The sequence below is a fragment of the Lygodium microphyllum genome, chromosome 6 (genome assembly GCF_053477565.2).
Source record: "Lygodium microphyllum isolate KBCC chromosome 6, Lygodium_microphyllum_v1.1.10, whole genome shotgun sequence".
NCBI lineage: Eukaryota > Viridiplantae > Streptophyta > Polypodiopsida > Schizaeales > Lygodiaceae > Lygodium > Lygodium microphyllum.
In genome coordinates, this window is record NC_141140.1 from 111,996,244 (window position 1) to 112,020,328 (window position 24,085).

The 24,085-nt window shown below is 41.9% G+C and overlaps 1 protein-coding gene across 2 annotated transcripts in view; it reads right to left on the minus strand.

The window, feature by feature from the left end:
• The window catches only part of LOC148034979 (uncharacterized), a 30,243-nt gene extending 9,188 nt beyond the window's left edge, over window positions 1-21,055 (minus strand). The window contains exons 1-5 of one of the 2 annotated variants that reach the window (XM_087679896.1): window positions 20,852-21,053; window positions 20,730-20,779; window positions 20,524-20,629; window positions 19,890-19,977; window positions 19,714-19,806 (exon numbers count right to left, since the gene is read on the minus strand). In XM_087679896.1, coding sequence (XP_087536022.1) covers window positions 19,714-19,806; window positions 19,890-19,977; window positions 20,524-20,629; window positions 20,730-20,779; window positions 20,852-20,875 — 361 coding nt within the window. In that variant the 5' untranslated portion in view covers window positions 20,876-21,053. Of the gene's footprint in view, window positions 1-19,713; window positions 19,807-19,889; window positions 19,978-20,523; window positions 20,630-20,729 lie in introns of both variants that reach the window. The other variant, XM_087679895.1, reaches the window with a different exon arrangement.
• Between the last annotated feature and the right edge of the window lie 3,030 nt (window positions 21,056-24,085).

Consider the following 24,085-nt stretch of genomic DNA (forward strand, 5'->3'; position numbering starts at 1 on the left):
GCTTCCTTTGGCAAACCACAAATATACTTCTCCACCTGCTCATGGAGGAGTACTATACAATAAGAAGTAATTGGCAACAATGCATCCCAAACTTCTTATTATACTGATCCAAGTTCTTGTAGTCTTTGGAATTCAACTGATTCCAAGCTATCATAATGTCTACTTCAAAGGTACTTGTCAACCAATTTGAAGCAAACATTTGCTTGAACCGGACCCAAGTGGTAGGTGACTTTCCTTGAATAAGGAGTGTAGACCACCACTGCAATGCATTTTCCGTCAAAAATGTGGCTGCCTTGCGTATCTTAGATGCCTCTATGAAGTTTCCTTCAGAATAGGTTGCATCAAACTACTGAATAAAAACAAGTGCTTTCAACCTATCTTGTGCACCACTGAAAGGCTCAAACTTCAAACTTTTGCCACCTTCATCATAGTCCTTCGACGAACCTATGGGAGTCAAGTTATCATAAATGGGCTGCTGCAAAAAGGGTGCATTGGCTGTATTTGCATGAAAACCAGCACTATCTGAAGCACCTCCATGACCGGCACCAAATCCTTGTGCTCCAACAGTCCCTGGGGGTGCCGATACATATCCATATGGCCCGTTTTGTGCCCCAAGCATCATACTTATGCTACCATACATGAGGTTAAGCATTCCACTTGCATTACCCAGATACATTGGGTATTGTGAGCTATGCATTGGCTGCTCCATACCATAGGGATTTGTGTCATACATTCCCGTATGCGGTGCCTGTCCAATTATAGCATGAAAAATGGTACCACCACCAAAGTATCATTGCTGTCCTATGCTTGCATGTGCATAATTGCCTTGCTGCCCATGTTCCCATGTATTGGCACTACCAAGTTGGCCATGCATTTGCACTTGCAGCCCCACGGATACCAACTGTTTGAGCTCATCAGGCGTTTTGGGCTCTTCTAAAGAAGGCTTAGGCATTTCCTTCAGTTCTTGTCGTTGTCTTGAAGTTGTCGAAGGTGTCTTCTTCTCTGTGCCTTTGCTGTCCTTCTTTGGGACATTCAAGAATCGAGTAAATTGGGGATCCTTTGCCAATTCAGCAAAAAGATTTGCCGTTGTACACATTCGATCCTCGAAGCTATCATCAAATTCTTTAGCCCCTTGCTGGTCATCAGTCTCTTAATGCATTGAAGTGCCAACATTTGGGTCATTTCCCACATTTTCAACATGTTGTCCATGTTGAGAACTATACCCAACATTAGTCATTGCATTTTCCACTTCACCATGTGATTGACCAAGGAGTGATGCATCCTCTCCACTTGATCCCGTATCACCATGTGAAGACATGCTTGCTGTAATTCACTGCTGAGAACAATTTCAGCGATAATGCAATAGTCCCAAGTTGCAATCAAGTACCACAGGCCCAACAATTCAAAGGATTTGATGGTATCCCAGCAATGGAACCATGTAACCAGCCTTCCTTCCATGGATGGGTGGTAAGTCCCTGACTACAACTTAATTACAGCAGTAAACAATAAATGCAAATCTGAAAATACAAATTTACCTACTGATCTTGGACAATGCACACCTGATTGGCCCCAAAATTGGCACCCCTTCCGGTATTTCTTTAGCTATGTTGAAGAAAAAGTTGATTTACAACGGGATTCTCCCAATCCCTTTCGGTATTTCAACTCCCCTTGCTGTCCAAAGTGACCCGCAAGTCTTCAATCTATTTTGCCCCTTGATTTGGGCACTCAATTGGCCTTCACTCACTTCATAGGCGATGGAAATGCCCCGAATTCAATGGGTGGCTAGTCCTCCACCTAAATTCAGCTGAAATTCACCTTCACCCTTGTTGAATCCAAGTCTTGGAGCTTCTAAATTTTGGCACGCTTCCCAAGGCTTCTGCTAAACCCTAATTTCTGCTGTAAATTAGGATTTACAGCAAAGAAATTTGCAATTTCTCAACCTCCAAGGGTCCAAATGCTGAGATCTTCGGAGCAAGGCTCTGAAATGGCTGGGAGATGGGAGGGAAAGCTGTAGAGAGAGAAAATTCAGAGTTTTGTCGCGAAGAGTGACTGAAATTCAGTCAACTGCAGCTGCTGCCCTGCCACAACAGCATGTAGATGCAAAGAACTGAAGAAAATCGGTCATTTACTGCTGCTGCCCTGCCTCAACAACCTGTAGATGTTGTCTCCTACTGTTGATTGGTCTTCTTTTGCCCTTGGCTGCCTCAAAAGGTCTTCCAATGGCTGCAAATTAGACCACCAGCCTCCTCTCCCTCTCTATTACAGGCTCAATTTATAGAAATGCCTCTCTCCAACCTCTAAAGACGTTTTTCAGTCTTGCATGGGCATTTTTCACAAGTGGCAACCTTCCCAAATGGTTTTTCCAACATTTTTCATAATTAAATATTAAGTTTCAGCCTTAAAATACTGAAAATTAATCTAATAATTATTTCGGTGCCTTGAAAAATAATCTAGCTGGCCAATAATTGAATTGGCTAGGCAACTTCCATTCTCGAGTGTCTCTATGCCATCTTTGACCATCAGATTGGCGTTAGATACCATTAAACACCACTTCTCAAGTGTCACCAACTAACACTTATGGCCAAATGGATGACCTAGGCCAACAACTAGCACCAAATACCACCAAGCACCTGTGCGGCATAACTTATAGCAACTTTTTCCTTTGACATCCCGTGATTTCTTGGAGTCCCGGGCTCGTAAATTTACTTTAACCCCAATTGCACCTCACATGTGCATCATTTACTTAATCATGTGATTAAAATTTAATTCACATGTTAAGTGAGGTTTAAAAATACATGTCCTCATGACACCGTGCCTCAATAAGGAGTGCCTATGTCTGTGTAGCCCCAAAATGGAGAGCCCAAGGCACCCTTCATCTGAGAGGTGTATAATCAGTTTACTCTTTTTTCCTCTTTTTCTTTTTCTTTTTTTCTTTTGGCTTGTCAAGTCCATGGTAACCATGAAATATGTTTCACCAGGCATGAAGCATGAGACGCATTTCACTGATGAAAGGTTTCACTGTGCAATATTTTTTCATGTAAGGGTTTCGCTCCAAGGGGGGAAAAAGCAATTTCCACTAAACACTGGCTTAATATATGCATTGTAAATGTGTTATTCTACGTTTTCATGTGGCACTTCACTTGGGATCTACCCACAAGTGAAATGTTTCATGCTGAAACACAATATTCCAGGGATAAAATATTTCATGGTTACCTTGGGACTCGGGACCTGTGTTTGTCAAGAAACCCAGCTAGACACCTGCATAGGTATTGCTCCATTGTCTCTGCCACCAAGTGGCATAGTTGGCATACAAGGTCCTTGAGGCCTATTCCTTCCGCATTATACCTAGTTGGTCAGATGAGGTCCTGATTTGGCTTATTGCACATCATATGGAACATATGAGTATCTACTATCCATGCATCATGGATGTAGAGGGGCATCCTTTTGCATGTCATAAATACTAAACCACATGATCCTCCATCCAATGTTAACTGTCATGTCGAGTCTAGTGCCTATCTGGGACACGTATCCTATCCCAATTCCCATAATTTGTCTGTAAATCAGTGTTTGGAAGAGAGCCCCTATCATTAATTGTGCTATTCGTAGCTCTGTTGTCACAATCTCATGCAACACTAGAAGATACTTTGGAACATGCGTGAGCATGTGTGAGATCATCACCACAAGCCTCTCCATGCTGATCTCCTTGCCATAAATTAATGTGGTAGTAACTAATGTGACAAGCCACAACCTTGTCCCAAGCTCCTGAAACATTGCCTCATTGTTACTCCTAGAGTTGCATATCAATTTGGCCTCCACATGGAATATCTAGACCCTACAAAAGTGATCCCATGGTAGACATACAAGGTGAAATACTCCCCTAGCTGTCCTCCATTAGTATTATATCTATGGTATTAACCATCCGACCTCCGCCTATGTGAGTTGGAGATGAGAATAATATCATCTGCATATAGCATGTCCAATATCAAAACTTTTGGTAGCCCCACTTGTTGAGCAACAAAAATCATGGCATACATAGCAATTAATTGTAGTGCATTAACACTTAATTTTGCTCTTCATTCACAACCAAAAAAGGCTTTTTTCTGTTTGTGACTTTGGTTTTACAAGATAGGACAAATGCACCAAAATCCCATACAAAAGGGCATGTTGTGGGCATTAATCCACTCCTGCTCACATTCCTCATTCACATTAGATTCTTCTCTTCCCACTCTTCTTCTCTCCCTCTTTGTTGAGCTAAAACATGTTTTATAGATAATTAGCATTTTTAAACAGCCCCAAAATATGCTTAATTAATAAAAAACACAAATTTGGTGCACGGTTCGGAAGAGTTTCAATGGTCCCCCAAAACCCTAATTTTTTGGGGCACCTTTCAACATCTATAAAGAGACAAGCTGCCCACCATTCAACCTTATCCTTTTGTGCAGGTTTCTCACTCTACCATGCAAATTTTAGCCATCAGCCACCTACCATCTACTGTCCAGCCATCACGGATTGCAGCCCATCACTGTCTAGCCCTACGTGGCCTATTTTCAGCCATCGCCTTGCTGTTTGGATGTCTCCATATGTTGTGTCATCATAGCACCTGATCAGCTTGCGTTTTCAGCATCTGGTGCCAAGCAACAAGCTATTGCCATCTCTCCCACCAGGTGATTGCTACAATACTTGTGTTTTTGCTGTCCAATAGGCCGTCTACATCAGCAAACAGCTCTCCTATTGTCACCTAACAGTTCTCTGCCTCGGGTGATGAGTTTTCAGCCTTTCTCTGGCGGTACACTACTGCGTTTACTAGATTTCAGCCTCGGACTCGTATGTTTTGGTGACTAGCCTACTGCCCTTTATTATTGAGCACTATCTCATCTCTGACTGGTGGTTACTGCACTTAGGATCTGTCTCTGGAGAACGTCACTCTTTGATACTGCATTGCTCTGCCCTTGGGTATTCTATATACTCTTACATTCATTTACAGCAGTCACACTTCACGGTTTCTTCTCTTTGTGTTTATCTGTGTTTGAGCTTTGAGTTTTGCGTTTTGCGTTTTGCATTAAGGGTTTGAGTTTTGATTGTCACTATCTGAGTCTTTGTGTTTCAATCTTGGTCATACATGCTATGTTTCCTCAATGCAAACCCTGGCGTATCTTCACATGATATCAGAGCCAGTGCTCTTCTAAAGAGTATCCTGTTGTGATTGTGGAGGCTAGTCTTTGTGCGAGACTCACAAACGACTCAATTCTAACTCATATTGTCTCAAGCACCTTCTTCTAAGGATCTTATGATGCCCTATCAAGCTTCTTCATCATTGGAGGCTCTAAGAAGGCATTATGGTTTCAAGTAGGAGGTAGAGACACCTTCACCTTTACTACCTTCTTCTTCTTATTTTGGTCATCTTCTTCTTGTTTTGGTCACCTTATAGATAAAGAGTTTAATGCTTTCACTCCTTTATCACATCTTAATGAAATCAGATTTTAGAATTTTTTGCATTAAGAGGTAGTAAGAAGTTGATTGCGCATCACATACAGTTCAGTTTACCCTCCTTCAACGAGTGCTACTACTCCATCTGAGCAAATAGGTGAGACTAGCCACCTCTCTCATCTTGAAGGGATGACGACATTCGGCGCATCTGGCAATCCATCTCCTTTATCGTAGCTAGGCCTTACATGAGGTTCGTATAACCCTTTTGAGTTGTATGAGCCAAAATCCTCTCTTGTTTCTTCTTTTATTGTGCAAGACCCCGACACACTAGGGGTTGGATCTTCCATCTTAGCTCCTAGCATCTTCTCATTCACCATCCCACAATCTACCAACCCTGGTTGGATCTTCCATCTTAGCTCCTAGCATCTTCTCATTCACCATCCCACAATCTACCTACCCTCTATTCACTCCATCTCTTGGTGCATCATTAAGGGCAATGTGAAACCATCCTTCCTTCTTGCAGAGGGTGGTAATTCCCTCATTAAGCAGTTAATTACTGCAATCAGCAAATAAACATAAATCAAAATGCACAATTTACCTTAATAATCTTGGACATTAGACACTCTGTTGGCCCCAAAATTGGTGTCCCTTTCAGTATTTCTTTTTAACTTGATTGCTAATGGAATGAGTACAAGTTGAATTCACAATCTCCTTTGCTGTTCCAAAAAGCCTCTTTGTTGTAGCAACAATCAATAATCAATTTGGGCCAAGTGTCCTTGATTTTTCACCCAGGATTTGCACGAATGGAACCACCAATTGACCAAATGTTGCCCCAAATTACAATGAATGGACTGCCATCTAAATTCCCTGACAATTACACAAATTTCAGGTGCTGAATTCAATGTATGATGCCTTCACCAATTGGCATGGGTCCCAAGGTGGCTGTCAAACCCTAATTTCTGTAGAAATTTAGGGTTTATAGCAGAGATCTCTCTGATGTCCACCAAATTTGGCTGAGATCTGCTCAAAATGGCTGAAAAATATTAGGATCTCTTGGAAATGGGTTGGAGAAGGTGAGATAAAGCCAAGATGAGAGAGATCTGATTTTCTTCGCAAGGAAACCCTAGCTTTTGCCTGCTACCTACTCCAACCTGCATTTAATGCAATCACCTACTACTAAGCACCTCCAAAATGCTATCACCTAATCAGCAATGCTCTTGCCAGCCCCTGGAAAGTAACTCCCTGCTGTCCCTTGCCTATTGAGGCCCCCAAATGGTTGTCTTCTACAACAATTTGCTATTCTCTGATCAGAAAATGGACTAGTAGCTCTCCCTTCCCCCCCTCCTCTCTCTCTCTCTCTCTCTCTCTCTCTCTCTCTCTCTCTCTATAAATTAACTGAATGGCTGAGACCCAACCCCCAAAAACGTTTTCTCAATTTGCATGGGCATTTTTACCAAGTGGCAACCTTCTAAATCCATTTTCAAGCATTATCCAATCATTTGATTAATTTTCAGGATTAAATAATCCTAAAATTTAATTTCAACCCTTTTGATCCTATCCAAAATTAAATGTACCCATCCATAATTAAATTGGCTAGGCCATTTGTAACCTAGAGTGGCCCCCAACCTCTGTTGACACTTAGATTTGCATTAATTAATTAATTAATGCTAGTCCCTAGTGTCACCACCGATACTTGTCGACATAACTCTCACAACTTTTGCCTTTGACACCCATTGCATCCATGGGGTCCTTGGCCTATTACTATGGAATATCTGCTATGTGCATCATATGTGCTTAAACAACTTTGCACATTTGATTAATAACTTAATCAAATGTTATCAACAAGATTAAAGCATCTCAAAATTTCATGTCCTCATGACAAAATGTCACTCTTTATCACTGCACCTTCCACATACCCCCACTTTACCACATCCTTAATACTCTGGGACACTTGTGATGGACAGCCCCCTTACTACACCGGAACACTCACAATCCCCCCACACGACCTTTTAGACACAAGGATATCCATTCTCCGCTTATGGATTGTCGTCATATATCCCTTGGATCACTCCTACGCAAGGATTTCCATCATTTTTTCCTCGCATCCTATCCCTTCATCTTGGGCTCCATATGCAGTTACCATGCCCCTACGTGATCCACCCTTGCCCATATTTGGATCCGCTATGCGCACTTTTCGTATGCATGGTGGGCACTCTAGGGTTCCTTTCCAAGTATACTCCACTCCCCCACCCTCTCCCTTACTTACCCTACCCCCATTACATACCTTCTCCATCTCCTAGCACTACCACTCAACTAGCCAAATGCTGCTCCAAATTACAATGAAGGGACTAGCATTTAAATTCCCTGACAATTACACAAATTTCAAGTGCTGAATTCAATGTGCACTGCACAAGTCTCAAGGTGGCTGTCAAACCCTAATTTATGCAAAATTTGGGGTTTACAACAAAGATTGACTGAAATCTCTTCCCTTGATGGCTCATTGAAAAATGCTGAGATAACTTGAGAGAGAGCTCGGGGATGAGAGAGAATGTTGTAGAGAGAGAAATTTCAAAGTTTCATTGTGAGAAGCGCTAAAAAGCTATTGTTGCCTTGCTCAAACAACCATGGAAGCTATCACCTACAACTTAGGACCACCACATACTGATGTTCCCTCCTCTATGCTGTCATCTACACCAGAAGAACCTTAAGCTACTCTCAACTACTCCTAGAGGGCTCCAAATTGCTATCACATGATGTAGGACTGATCCTTGGTGGCTGCAAATCACATCAGCAACATCTCCTTGCTCTCTAACAGTCTTCTCCTCTCTCACAATGGTTGGAATAGACTTCAACTAGTCCCTAAAAACGTTTTTCCCACTTGCATGGGCTAGTTTTACTAAGTGACAGCCTTCTAATTCCATTTTCCAACATTTTCAGCTTATTAAATTAATTTTTAAAATATTTCAATAATCACTTTAATACTCAAAAAATTAATTTCACCAACCAATAAATAAATTGACTAAGTCAATTTGTCCTCCAAGTATCCCTGAGCAATTATTGCCCCTTAGACCGACACTAATTAATTAATTAATTGCCTAGTCTCTAATGTCACCACTAATTATAGTGACCAATAAATTGGCCTAGGCCCAAATTTGACATCAGGTACCAGCTAGTACCTATCAAGCATAGCTTATTATAACTTTTCTCTTTGACACCTGCTGCATCCTTAGGGCCCTTGGCATGTTACTATGAAATAACTGCCATGTGTATCACATGTACTAGCAACCTTGCACATTTGATTAATAACTTAAACAAATAATATCGACAAGATTAAAGCATCTAAAATTTTCACATCCCTGTGACAATCTCACTATCTAGATTGCCAACCTCCTACGAGTTTCAGTGCCTACGAGTTTCAGTGCCAACTCTTACATTACACGAGGCTACACATTCAAGTCCACAAGAAGTCCTCCACACACATCCATTCAGAGGAGCGAGGGTTGGTTGCCTCTTCCTTGGTAGGAAAAACCACAAGTTGGCAAGAACTCGCCATAGTTGTCAAGTACGAAAGGTACAGTACGATAAAATACAGTACTAAATGGTACCTTATGATTTTATAAGATACGATACAATATTAGTACGAAAGAAATTAAGATGTAAATAACAAAAACCATAAATCATTAAATGATAGATCATAGAATACATGTTTAAAGTGAAAAATAGCCATTTCATTACAGAATAAGATGAATACATGAGGGTGACCATCGCGGTCGCATAGGCTGCGCAAAACATGTGATACAACTACAGTCTAGTATATTTGATACAAAAAAGAGCAAGGCCTATGAATCTATGATGAGGCATCACTATCATTATCATCATCATTATCATAACCATTTGAGTGCTCATCAAAAGAGTCTGAAGATGACTCCTCGGCATCCGATGATGAGACACACTCATACTCATCCTCGCTGATGAGGTTATCATCATCATCAAATGATGGCTCCCTAGGTGGCGGCTATGTAGGCAAGGGGGGAATGTCATCATGAGGCCCAGGATGTGAGCTACTAGAGTCCCGCCTTACATATGTCTACAAGCCACTCGAACCACCCCTCCTCGATGATGGACGGCATTGAATGACCTGATGGACGGCGTCAAATGACCATGCCCCTGCTACCACCTACTCGAACTCCTCGCCCACGACCACACTGACTGCGAGTGTCACGAGTATCTGCTGCTATAAGCTCTCTATAGAGCTCTACAAAAATCATCTCCTCATCCACCTCCTCATGTATACTTGGAAGAGTGTCGCCCATCAACTTGAATGTATCAACATTCACCTACACAATGCAGTAATGCACGTAAGATTGATCATTCTAAATGCTAAAGTCTAAATTGTAAAGTATAAACTTCAAAGTTCAAAGTTTAAAACAACAAATTTTAAATGTTATGGTTAAGTGTTTAAGCTTTACCTACTTCGGACTACCCATGCTCATCATAGCTCTCATCATGCATAAGTTAGTGCGGCAATAGACTAGCCGCTCTAACTATCATGTACTAAACCAATTGCGAATCTTTGTGTGAATGAGAGAATAGACACTCTAGTTTCTCTCACATCTTGGGCAAGGACCCTCATGGCTAAGGGCTAAAGGGTCTCCTATGCGTATCCAAAGTTTTGCCACCAAAATAAAGGCTTCACAAGTGACTCTCTCCTCCAACAAGTGGGAGAAGCAAAAGCCACATGCCCTCTCTAATTTGCATAGCATCCTAGCTCCTCCAAAATTGCATTGTGGTCAACCACAAGGACTCTTATAATCCCCACGACGTATGTTAACATACAAGAATTGGTCCTCAAGAGGACTTTTTCCGTAGTCAACAGACTGGACTCTTTCTTCCACATGATCTCTACCAGAATATTGCAAACCCAAAGAAATAAAAGAAGAAGGAACAAAAGACGAATCTAAAGTACCTTGCAACGGAGTGGATGGAAGAGGATGAAAGAAAGGAACATACTCCGGGTCTTGTTCTCCAAGAGAAGGGCCCATCCTTGATAGAGCTCTCGACAGCCCTGCAACATCATCGATTTACGTGCAACATATGAAGAAAGAAATTCATGCATACCTTCTTTTAGAAGCTTTTCTTGAAGGGCAATCCTTCAATTGAGCTCCTCAATCTTCTTTCGTCTATAAGCTATGATCAGTTTATATTCTTTAGAGGTCAACTTGCCTAGCTTTTCTTCCATGTAATCAGAAGTGTCTTCCACCATGTTGGAACTTTGTGGAGCAAGCTAATCGGCCCACTCTCGCTTGGCTCTCAACATTGTTGGTTTTGGAGACTGAATCGGTGTTGTTGTGTCCAAAGTCATTTAAACCTACTATTGTTCTTGCTTCTTGTGTAGAGCTTTCAGATCAAAGGCCTAAGTTTCTCAGAGAGTACGACGCTCTGATACCATATAAAGAAATATCCTAACATAGAAACATAAACAAAAACCGTACGATAAAGCACAGACTGCTAAAAGAACACAGGCAGGGTTAGGATAACTCGGAGACAATGAACACAGTGAATAAATCAAGTGATATGACTACTGAATATACGATGCTCATGTAGCAAACACACTATGCAGTGAATGAATACTGTACCTCGAACTCCTGTATCTCAAGGATCAGGGCAAGGATAATGAGCTGGAGAGTATGTCGTACTCTGAACGGATCCCAAACCAGATCAAGGCAAGGCCGCCTCCGGATGTCGAATACCAGCAAATTCAACAGTGAGAAGCTGGATCTGATGCAGACAGCAATGAGGAGAGAGAAATACTAAAAACACAAGCAACAGGTGAGAGAAATACTAAAAACGCAGACTACAGAAGAGAGAAATACTAAAAACGCAAGCAAGACAGCCTACAGGAGAGAGAAATACTAAAAACGCAGACTACAAGATTGTGATGACGTGACAGGCTGTACGGCAGCAAGTCTACAAAGGAATAGCAATCGTCTAGCTGCAATCAGCTCCAAATTGCGTGAAGAGGGCTGGAAACCAAGCGCCAACTGATGGAGACAGCAATGGACAGCTTCGGCTGAGCTGCCCTCCACGAACGGGGTGTGAACAGCAAGCTAAAACACTTGAAATCTGCAAAAACGAGATTAAGGGCTGAATGAAAGGTAGCATATGTATTTACAGAAAGTTTGGGCCCTCCCAAGTGGGTTTGTGCTTATGGGACACAGAAACTCTCTAGGATCGCATTTCTCTTAAATAAACAAGGTTTCTTCATTAATTAAGCATGTTTTGGGACTGTTTAAGTAAAGCTAATGCATTTTTAGCTCAACAGTTGTTACTGCACCATGCTCCCGAATAGCAAGGTATTGATAATGGTTTGCCACATGCAATGGAAGATGCAATACACTGCACAGCAAGAAAGGAGTGCTGTAAATACAGCCAAAATAGTCTCAAGATGGTTATTATGTACTCTCCAAGAGAGTAAAATGGATGCTTCCTTACCTCATCACACTAGAAGGACTGCTAGACATGCAGCACATGATGCAAGGGTGGTAAAAAGGCCATTAGCACAAAATGGGTTTTTAAACTCAAACGTAAAGCTGATGGCACTATTGACAAGTACAAAGCATAGTTGGTAGCAAAAGGCTATGCGCAAAAGAAGGGCATAGATTATAACAAAGCTTTTACTCCTACGTCCTGTATGAGTACGACGAGATGCGTAATTGCTATGCTGCAAATTATAGCTGGAAAGTACATTAGTTGGACATTACAACGGCATTTTTGAATGGGGATTTGCACGAGGATATTTATGTGTCACAACCGCCATGGTTTGTGGTTAGGGGGAAAGAGAACATGGTATGCAAGTTGCATAAAGCAATCTATGGTCTCAACAAGCTCCCCATACATGGTACTCTAGAATTGATGCTTATTTGGCCAACAAAGGGTTCAAATTTAGTCCAATTGCAAAGGAAAAAAATTGCAGTTTTAAGACTGAATTAAAGCATGCATTTGCTATGTCAAATATAGGCCTCCTACACTATTATTCGGGGATTCAATTCACCCAAAATCAGCATGGTATCATCATGTCATAGTCACAGTATGTGTATAAGCTACAAACTTGTGCACACTCCTATGGAGCCAAGCTTAAAGATGTCTATACATGATGATGAAGAGATGTCTAATGTTGCAATTTACAGCCAAGTTGTTGGCTGCCTTATTTACCTTTGAAACACACGCCCTGACATTCAATATGCAATATCTCAGGTAAACAAGTATTTGCACAGCCCACAGAACATACATTGGCAAGGTGTTAAGTGGATCTTCAAATATTTGCAAGGTACTCAATCACATGCATTCTTATTTCCCAAGGGGGAGACTTGCACTTACAGGCTTACAATGATTCAGATTGGGCTAGTGATACACACACTAGGTAGTCTACTAGTAGACACTTTCTTTCGAGGCCACTCATGTATTTCATAGCTAAGCAAGAAACCACCTATAGTGGCGACCCTGTCTTGTGAGATTGAGTACAGAGCAACCTTCATGGCAACAGTGAAATATGTATGGTTGTGCAGATTATTGGTTGATCTCCATTTACCATTGAAGGGTCCGACACCCATTCTTTCTAACTGACAAAGTGCTATTGCAGTGGCACAACATCCTATGCTTCATACTCGCACGAAACACATTAAGATACATGTAACATTACCACTATGTCAGAGAGATGTTATGCAAGAGAGATGATCAACTTGATGTATGTATCCACACGAGAAAATATTGCAAACATTTTCAGCAAGGCACTACCATACGAGAAGTTTGAGGCTTTTCGAAAGTCCTTAGACTTCTTACCCTTTGGTGATTGATCATCCTTGTACTTCATGACATTGGCATTGCAAGGGGGTGTTAGAATTTGTCAATTCTGAGCAATGCCCATGTAATTCGTGTGATGTGGACACTTTAAAGTGTCACAATAGTGTGTGTGTGTGTGTGTGCGCGCGCGCGCGCATGTACCTAATGTCTTTGTATTTAAAAGTAGTGACCCTAGGGACTAGAGGCACTTAGCTTAACTCTAATCAATTGGTGGAGGGCTGCACACGCGCACATGTACCTAATGTCTTCGCATTTAAAAGTAGTGACCCTAGGGACTAGAGCTAGTTAGCTTAACTCTAATCAATTGGTGGAGGGCTGGTTAGGTCAACCCTTGACCTAACTTAGGTTGTGCTTTCACTCTAACTTTTCAGTTAAGCAAGTGCACTCTACTCTCTTGCTTCAGCTCACTCACTATCATTGTTTCATTTCTCTCTCCTCCATAGTTGATTCACTTCTCTCACAATTACAACAATAAAATAGAGCTTTGTACAAACTGTTAGCAGATATAATTAGTTCATGTGTCAATCTATGCTTGTCTCAATGGACTAGGCATATTTTCTTTATCAGTGATGTAGTTAGACTCAACCTCTCTCCTCCAATTTGTATCACTTTACATACTTCCACATCATGTTTTGTTGGGGAGAGGGAGCCAACGCCAATACATGCACACCAATGACTCACGTTGTTTATGTACTATCTCATGTCTTGGTATATGGATTCCATTTCCTGAGCATCTCTTTTCTTCTGGGTTCTTTGTGCAGAGTTTTTCTTTCCTTTGCAATGTTTCTCTTTTCTCTTCTTTCTCGTGTTGTGTGGTCTATTGCAACAAGTTTGCATACTTCCATTGCTGCACTCACTTCTAACATGGTATCAAGCGTCCATAGTCGCATTCATACTACATACGGACTGGTTCGTTCCATACACTTCATACCGTACTGTATAGTACATATCCGTACCATTTTCTGCCAAAAAATAGACTACTTTTTGCCCATGAAGACTTGACCGTACAATATCTTTCAACTTCCAAGCCTTATGTTTATTATCATAATTTCAAGCCTCTCTCACACTCTCTCTCCCAACTTCCAAGCCTTATGTTTATTATCATAATTTCAAGCCTCTCACACTCTCTCTCCCAACTTTCAAGATGAACACACAATTCCAAGTCTCTCTCTCTCTCTCTCTCTCTCTCTCTCTCTCTCTCTCTCTCATACACAAGAATGAAGAGCCTCTCTGTCTATCCACCCTACACTTTGTTTTTTTGTATGATGTATCATGTATGATTGTATCATGCATACACTCCCATCTGTCTACTCAGAGAGACCGAAGTGCCCACACTGTGGGAAAGGGACACATCCCGAGGAGAAATGCTGGAAGAAGTACCCTCACCTTCATCCGAGAGCAAAGGGTGGATCTACATCGGAGCCTTCTTCTACCTCTACACCAGCTGTTACCCATGAGTCCATATTCCTTCGTATCCATGCTTTGGAGGAGGATCCTTCTTCCGTGGCTGCAATGTCTTCTGACAGCCTTGGTTAGTGGACAGTGATGCTTCGAGTCATATGACTCCCCGAGGTGATTTGTTACAGGATCTCCGTCCATCAGAGGGTTCAGTCACTGTTGGTGACATTTTATCGATGCCTATTAGTGGTGTTGGCACATTGCCTTTGTTTACCGACCGACCTTCGAGCTCCTTTTCACAGGCCCTACATGTTCCGGATTTGGGCCTTCCCCTCATCTCAGTTTATGGCCTTACAAGGCTTGGCACACGAGTGATCTTCACCGAGCATGCCGTTGTTATTGAGGATTCTTTTACAGGAGTTGTCTTATCTACAGGTTGGCAAGAGAGCGCTCCATTCCCCTTCTTTGATGCAGGGTCCTCCGCGGCAGTCTATTGTTACACCCGTTCCCGCTTGTGCACCTTCTATTCCACAGGTTCCTTCCCATCCCCCACCTTCTCCTCCGGTGGTTCCCTCGTACCCCCCATCCCTTTTAGCGGGGGACGATCTCGGTGATGCGGCTGTGGATTCCCTGGCCCCTAGTGTTTTAGAGGGGGATTCCTAGGATCGTGAGGAGCTCCTTCAACGGCAGTCTACATCGACGAACTTCATTGACATTGGCATTCCTCTTGCCACCCCAAGATCTATTTCCTCTTCGGCCTTCAGCCACATCCAGGATCTGAGAGGGGGTGTTAGCAGTCATGTTTGTCATGCCTTGTCATCTCCTGCCTGTGAGCCTCAGTCTGAGTCAAACGAGGACATTAGAAGCTCTGACATGTCTATCATATGTTATGATGGGGGAGGCTAGTCACTCTTGACTGGCTGTCTTAGGATGTGTATTTCTTTTTGGCCTCTTTTAGTGGGCAGCCACTGGCTACCCGGCCACTTTTTTGGTCACTGATGTGGGGCGCCCATTTTAGGGCATTTTTAGGGTTTGCACCCATTTTAGGGTTAGGGTTAGGGTTTGTCCTTTTGCCTATTTATAGGCAGCCCCCCTCCCCACTTGATCACTTGTCTTCTTGCAAATTCTGACACTCCTCCCCCGTGGTGGTGCTACCATCATCATCAACCTGATCTGGTGCCCTCACTGACGCTGTGGGCTGCATGCAATCTCTCTCTCTCTCCCTCCCTCCGTGTTCGTATTCCCTCTTCCGCAGCGCACTCTCACAGGAACATCAAGGATGTTTAAGAGGGACTCGAGTGGAAGAACTCCGCTAAGATAATGGCTAATTATTTTCAAAGATAAGAGTATATGTCCCAAAAACTTCAATATTAGATACTCTATGAGTACCATGATAGTCCTAGTATCAGACATCTAGGGGTTAAGAAGACTTACAATCTTGTTAAGAGGCAACTTTATCACCTAGAATGTATAAGGACGTCCTAGATTACGTAATTATTTGTATAAGTGCCACATGAATAAAGCTGAAATATCAATAATGGGAGATCTTCTCCACCCTTTAGAAATTCCTTAAAGAAATGGAAGAGTATCTCCATGGTTTCTATTGTTGGATTATCTAGGAGGCAAAGGGGGCACGACTCTATGTAGACATTGTGGATAGATTTATCAAAATAGCTAGGTCTACTCCAACCTCATCTCCTATTAAGGCTCTAAAACTCGCTAGATTCTTTATGTAAAACCTATAAAAATTGTACAGCCCTCCAACAAATATTGCTTCTTTATTGGACTAGAAAGTTTAATACTCACTTTTGAAGGGTTATGTTTACGAGGCTAGACACTAAACTTAGCATGAGTATAGTGGATCATTCGCAAACTTACAATCAAACTGGAAGGGTTAACCATATCCTAGAAGATATGCTTTATACACATGTAAGTAAAAGGTAAACTATTTGGGAAGAGTGCTTACCTATAGTAGAGTTTGCATACTATAGTGCCAAGCACACTTTCATCCAATATAGTCACTTTTTGTTGATGTTTGAATTTCATTCTCCAGCTCCTTGTGTTATGGGATTGAAAAGGAGAAGAATCAAGCAGCCAAAGATTTTTTTATGTTTGGATGCCTAAACAATCTAAAACCATGCAAACACAACAATGTCCAAAGTTGTCCCCTAGGTATTATGGTCCATTCACAATACTTAAGAAGATAGGTGAAATGGCTTACAAGCTCCAGCTTCTTGCCACAAGTAAAATACATCTTGTTTCTCATATAAGGAAGCTAAGGAAAATGTTGGGTGAAGCCAACAATCTTGTCTCCAGAGATGAGATAGCGGGGCTCTTTGATAAACAACTCCTTCCACATGAGCTTGAAAGGATTTTAAGCCTACTATCAAGATGGTCGTCTCTCTTATGGCAAGACCATTATTGACCAATGTACTAGATGAACATCAAATAAGCCTTCCACAATAGAGTCCTACAAGAGGGGATTTATGGCTAATCAACCTCAAAGTTTTAAGTGTATCTTGTAAAAAAGATCATGTCTATCTCCTACAAGGCTCTCTAAAGCCTAAAGTAGGCTCCCAAGGCGTACTATCAATGGATTGACCACATCTTCCTTCAACATGGTTTCATGAGTTCAAATCGCAACCCCAACCTATAGTATCAATTGGAGAATAATTGTTCATTCATATGTTAATGATTTGATTCTTACAAGTAGCCGTAGTATATACAAAGGAGGTTGCTTGTACAAGGGAGACTAGTTTGATTTGACGAACCTCGAGCTCCTTCATTTCTTCCTTGGTCTTCACGTATTAACAAGGTAGCCACAAAACTTTTCCCCCTACAACATTGTGTTTAAGCATGAAACATTTAAACACTGGGTAGGTCCTAAGTAAAAATCCACATAAAACAATCAAATAACAATATTCAAATACATATGTTCAACAATTTTTTAATAGAAGTTGTTTTTTCCCCTTAGAGTGAAACAAGTAGGCAAAATGCTCCATACTAAAATGTTTCATTAGTGGCACGTGCTTGACATGTTTCAAGGTTACCACTTTCAGCATAGCTACTTGCAAGTCTATTTCATGCTCCATGGACCCAAGTCCAAGTTCTATTAAGAGGGCACTTCGGAGTATGTGGTAGCACCCTGCTATCATACTTTGTTGGATCCCTAATTTGGCTCATTCACATGCGACTATACAGCTTCTTCATAAAGAAACCACTCCACTATATAGGTAGTATTTATGAGGCACCGATTCTCATGAGACTCTCTATGAAGACTCAAGAGGTGGTCACACTCTCTAATTGGTCACATTTAGATTGGACAGGTGATGTTGACACCTATAGATTACGACGTGTTTTGCATTTACCCTTCGACCCAGAGCAATCTCTTGGAGCAATTGTTTGTGCTCTTCAATAGGAGGCAAAGTACGGAGTGGTGTGTTCTTCAACTACCGTTGCTCTTTTTTCTATGGAGGCAAAGTATCAAGCTATGTGCTATGCTTTGGCAAATGCTAATAGAAATCAAGTTCCTCAACTGTCACAACCTACTCATCTTCGATGTGACAATCAAAGTGCTCCCTCTGTTTCCTGCTTGCACGAAACACACCGAGGTTCAATACCACTATGTTCGAGAGTATAACTTAGACGGCAAGCAAGGACTTGTGTACAGCAAACACAGAGAGTGTACAGCCAACACAAAGTCAAAGAGCTCACAAACTCACAGTGGAGCATCACGGTTTCATGTCTCGTGGACAGGTACAAGGTGAGCAGAGATGAGTCAATGACATTGAACAATGCTCAAAGATGACTAGTCATTGTGCTTTCTTGACCAGGCGGCAGCACCTATAAAAGGATCTGCATTGTGAAGGGAACAAAATGCAATCTTTCAGGCAATGAAGTAGATGACGAAGATGAGGGCTGTAGAAGATAGGCTCCAATAGGCAGACAATGATTGCTAAGCAATGATGACAGCAGAATATGCAATCTGCAGGGCTGGAAATGCAGATGTGGCTGAGTCAGGGATGAACTCAACACTCTGGATAGTGACCATTAAGCTGGGCAGGTCGGCCTATCGGCTGATCAAAAGCAGCATAGTTTGATCTCGCCAATTCAGAAAAGTCCCCCATACAGCAAAATGCAGCCTGTTGCCTGATGATAGAGGATAGGCATCCAAGCAGCCTGACGGCACACTGAAACGTAGCACAGACAAAAGGCACCAACCAATAGAATCCACAAATCAAGTAGCAATCAGCACAAAGGATGTCTCCAACAGGTCACGTGTGCAGCAAGCATGTGACAAGGCTCAGCAGCCTCCAAATGACCTTGTGGAAGAGAGGTAATCTCCAAAGACAGCAGGGACAGATTGTGGGCTGACGATGAGGAGAGAGATGATGAACAATGGCAGGAAAGAATCCAGCCTGAATAAGGAATGAGTGGGGGTCTTGGATGAATGCCCACAACATGCCCTTTTACAGGAGATTATGGTGCAATCATCCTATTGGATGAAATAAACAGCAACAAACACAAATAAAGCCTTTTTGGGGCTGTTAATGAAGAGCAATGCTAAAACTTAATGAATCAATGCTTACATAGGCCCCATCCCCTATACAAACTCAATGTCCTGACCATAGGATATCCCTATAACCTTAAACTCTGCATGTGATTGCCCACATCCAACTCATTTTAAAACAATATCCATCCAAGCTGGTTGCCATAATCATAGAGTTAAGTAATGCTTTAAAACAAATGTAGAACTTTCAGCCCCAAAGACTTGACACTGATCCAACACAAAAATCTTAAGTCATAAAGTTCATGTCACGACATGTCATTGACCTCCTGGTTAGATCTTATTAGGGGGAAATTGTTAACCGAGAACAAACTAGCTCCCAAAGTCCCCAACAATACAATCATCAAGGGTGGAACATAATATGACAGCAAACATCGTTCTGCACTCATGCCCAACAGTAATAAATTTGTGACTGACTTGCTTGAAAAGAGTAAAATGCTCACTTTCATAGGCATACGTACCATCTAAGGATGTTGTATTGGCTCTTGGCAAGAAGGCAAATGCTTGGGCAGCCCCATTGGTTTCATCTAAACCCAAGATCTCAAATTGGGTTCCTGCATCAGCATCAAGTGGTCACACCACGTTATGCCAATTTGAAGGCAATCAATGTTTTGGGAAGTGAATGTGTACTACTAACCTTTGGAGCTTTCAAAATAACCCAGCCTGGCATCTGTTGGTCTGGCAGAAACAATTACCCGATTTTCTCTTAAGTCCTCTGCACCAAGCTGCACTATAGTGCCTTTAGTAAAAATCTACTTAGCAGTCGGGGGAGACAACAAAGCAAAAGTCACACTTTGGGTTGTAGGCATAAAAAATCCACATTATTGTCTTTCGAGAAAAAACTTGAAGGACGATAGTTCAAGCAAGCTCAAAAGTATCGTTATTTACTTTTTCTATCGTTATTTACTTTTCCTAATGCAAAAACATGACCCCTGAACAACATGGCAACTACCACTTGAAAGTTCTTCAAACATTTGAATGTAGGTTGTACCTTTGAATCCATCGCATGTGAGTGTAATGAAACCCCTTCAACACGAAGTTGAATGATATATGGAGGCATACAACACCCTGAGCATCCAATGCAGGCACACAAAGCCCAAGCTTGTTGACCTAAGAATGATTGTGCATAACAGTGTGTGCCCCTAAACTTCATGAACGTGGCTCTCACCATGTGCACGGGAATGCATAAACAGTCATGAGCCTGGATGAAACACGAGCAGAGAACTCAAACAGAGGAAAGCTCATACGGTTAAACGGATGATATAACTTACTTGATTGTCTTGAATGCGGACCAACCACAATTCGGTATTTTCTGATAAAGGCTCTTCTAACAAGGGAGGTGCATCTAGGGCTCTGAATTGGGCTGGGGGAATGTATCTAGAAGACCATACAGTAGAAGTGAATTAGCAGAGTTCCTGCAATGAGCTTATCAAAACCCTAGATAACACAAGATAATATATATCGAGTGGGAACTCACGGTGGAGGGGCATTTGATTCCTGTGTTTGCTCACCGAAGGCGCCATTTTCCTGTATAATATTTGAGGTGTCAACACAGGAGCGACAAGCAAAAGAGGATGCAGCAACCACGCCACAACCAACCTGTGCATGACCCTGCATCACCATGGTTATATGCTATCCCGTGCTCATACTATGGGACATATGAGCGTTCTTCGACAAGGTAGTGCCGTCACAGTCGGCGCGACCGAAGAGCAAGGTCATACGGTTAAATAGTTGGATGTTGTTTGAACGTCAGTAAATAATCGATGTTCGATTGCACCCTTTGACTTGTACAACAAAAAGCCAACAAGGCCAGCCCTCTTTAAAGCAAAACGCACCGCACCCCAATTCAGTGTGTATTTTTCTCAGGTCACTAGTATTGAACACATTGAGGTGATTAGACATTAAAGTCCCCTCCTCCATCAATGAGTTTTTTCAGCCAATAAACCTGCAAAGCTACACTTTCTTTCTCAAAAAGTTGATTAAGCTTTTTCCATTCACCATGCACTTTTCATGCCTTTCACATTAAAATGCATGGATTTTGAGAGGGCCAACATATTATTAAAGCATGTGAGCTCATCCAATTCCTTGCATACATTTGGATCCATGTCCTCATACTTAATCCCACTACATTTAATTGGCTTCACTTGCTTCTTCTGGACCAATATATTCTAGATTTGTCATTTCAAGTATGAAATGTTTGTACCATCAAGCCTTTCAATATTAAACAATGCACTCTCTGAACCTAATGAAGAAGCCATGATGACAATAATGTATATTACACACCAAAATGCCCAAAGTATGCTCAGTGACCAATCAAGAGAGAGACAAATCAACTATCAATTCAAACTCCCTACAAAGATAAATAATGGCAAAACTAGCATCCATAGCCAAAAACTAATCAAAATGCATACCAAGCAACCAAGATACGGTTCACTACAAGACCAAAAGCTAGAAACCAAGTGCACAGTGCAACAACAAAGGCAATACCATAATAGCCCATGCACTCTTCAATGCATACCAATATTTTTGCAATCCTATTTGGAAAATTTCAATTGTTAATTTGAGGATTAAAAACTTCAAAACAAAGTTATATCATTTTTGTAGTATGAAATTGATTCTAGCTCAATTTGCCTTAATCTAAAGGTTACAAAAAGAGGTTTCTAAGATAAAATACATATATTGTAGATTCTAGGATATGAAAAAACATGGAAAAATGCCAACCTAGTGTTGGGGGTAAAGGCGCCTCCGCCTAGCCGCCCATGTATTACTACACTGACAGTCACCGCCACTGCACACTGCAGGTGGCGGGCGCCCGTCACCATCACTTTATTCTTTATTCTTTTAGTAACAGTTTGAATAAAGGAAAGCCCGGTCACACATTGTGACCGTTGGAGTTCCCATTTCTAGTCTCTCCCTTTCTTGCTCTTGCTCTCCTGCCATAGCTCTCGAGTCCAACCTTCGATCCGTCGCTCCCTTTCAACTGGTATCAGAGCTTTGCTTTCCGACTCTTGAGCTTGGTTCGTGGCATTCTCAGCATCCCATCGACTCCCTACTTGCATTCGGTCTCCTTCTCGGCAGCCATATCCGACTCCTTCGAGCTCCTGTCACTCCTCGGCTTCCCGAGCACCTTCCCGACATTGTTGGGCACCTTCAGGGCATTACATCAAAGGTATTTGATCATTTTCTTAAGGGTTTACTTCAATTCTCAGGTCTCACAGGCTGTAAACAAGTTGTGGGCAGCCATAGCTCACACCTCTTAGAGCTTCCTTCACCTGGATCTTGCTTCCAGCCTATCAAGGCTTGCTGAGGCTTGGTGTAGGCCTTCTTTGGCCCTCATTTGTGCCCCCTTTGGGCCCCATTGTTGACACATGGGACAGCAAACCCCCCCAGCCAGCTCACGTTTTTTTTGCGCCTATTTCAAAATCTGGCCCAAAAATCACTCTTTTTGTCATATCGCGGGGATTCGGAACCCGATTTAGGCAAGGTAAGAGTCTAAGTTGGGGTCTTAGCACGCTCTAGACGCGATGGTAATGTCGAATTTGCCAAATTCTGATGACAAAATCTTTTGCAATAGATTTCAGGTCTGAGATAGCATTTATTTGTATGCCTATGCTTGTTTGGGCATGACTATATAACCGGTTTGATGCCTATTGCATCCCGATTGATTGGGGGATTGAAGCTACATGTAATGCTATGATTTTGGCTTGATTTTGGGATTGGAGATACACAGTTTATAACAATAAATGCATGCTGAATACTCTTGGGCTGAAGCTATCTTTCATGCTTTGACATATGCCTATTGGTTCCGGTGGATGTATGTCTTGGGTTATGCTATGATGTATTGATCATCGAGGGACGACTTTGAGCTTGTCATTGAATCCGGATGATTTTGGAAGCTTGAGTTTATTTCAGCCCGCACTTATTGACATTGGTATATGCTTTGACAGTGATGCTTCTTGGGTTTATGCATACCTGTTGCCTACGGCTTGATGCTCATGTCACGGTTGATTACCCTATGCATACGTTGAGCTTGAGTGCTCATTGAAGCTTCACCTTGGATGCATTTTGGATTATCTGGACTAGTCTTGGATATTACTTGGCTTGCCAAAGTTGTATCTTGGGATGTTACTTTTGCAAAGGATGTCACTCCTCTTTTCTTGCTTGGTACTCTTAATGAGTCATGGGATGTATTCCGCACTGCATTATATGCCTCTACTACTACCTTGAAATTATTTGATGTTGAGAGTGCCCTTCTGCAGGAAGAGGTTAACCGTAAGAATTTGGATGCCTCTCGTGTGTCTCATGCTATGATAGTTAGAGGCAGGAATGATGGATATGGAAAGCATGGTAGTGGTATTGGCCGTGGACGAGATTCTCAGAAATCTCGGTCCAAGTCTCGTGGGAAGTCACGTAGCAAATCCCGTGGCAGGAATGCAGATGTTACTTGTCACCATTGTGGGAAAAAGGGCCATATTAGGCCACCATGCCATGAATTGCACAATGAAAGGCGCAAAGATAAGGGAAAAGACAAAGTGCAGGATAAGTCTTCTGATCGCAGCATAGTATCTACAAAGTCCAGTGTTAAAATTGAAGAGATCAATGTTATGCAGCCTGAGAATGTTGATGATGTTTATTATATCCTAGCAGCTTCTTTTAGTGCTTCGTAGATGACAAAGATACACTCTATGTATGCACAGTGTTGGCTCTTGGACTCAGGTGTGTCCTTTCATATGACACGTTGCCGAGAGTGGTTCATTCATACCGTATTGTTTCGGGTTCTATGCGCTTGGGTGATGACAGCTCTCTTGATATTGTGGGCATTGGTAATGTTAG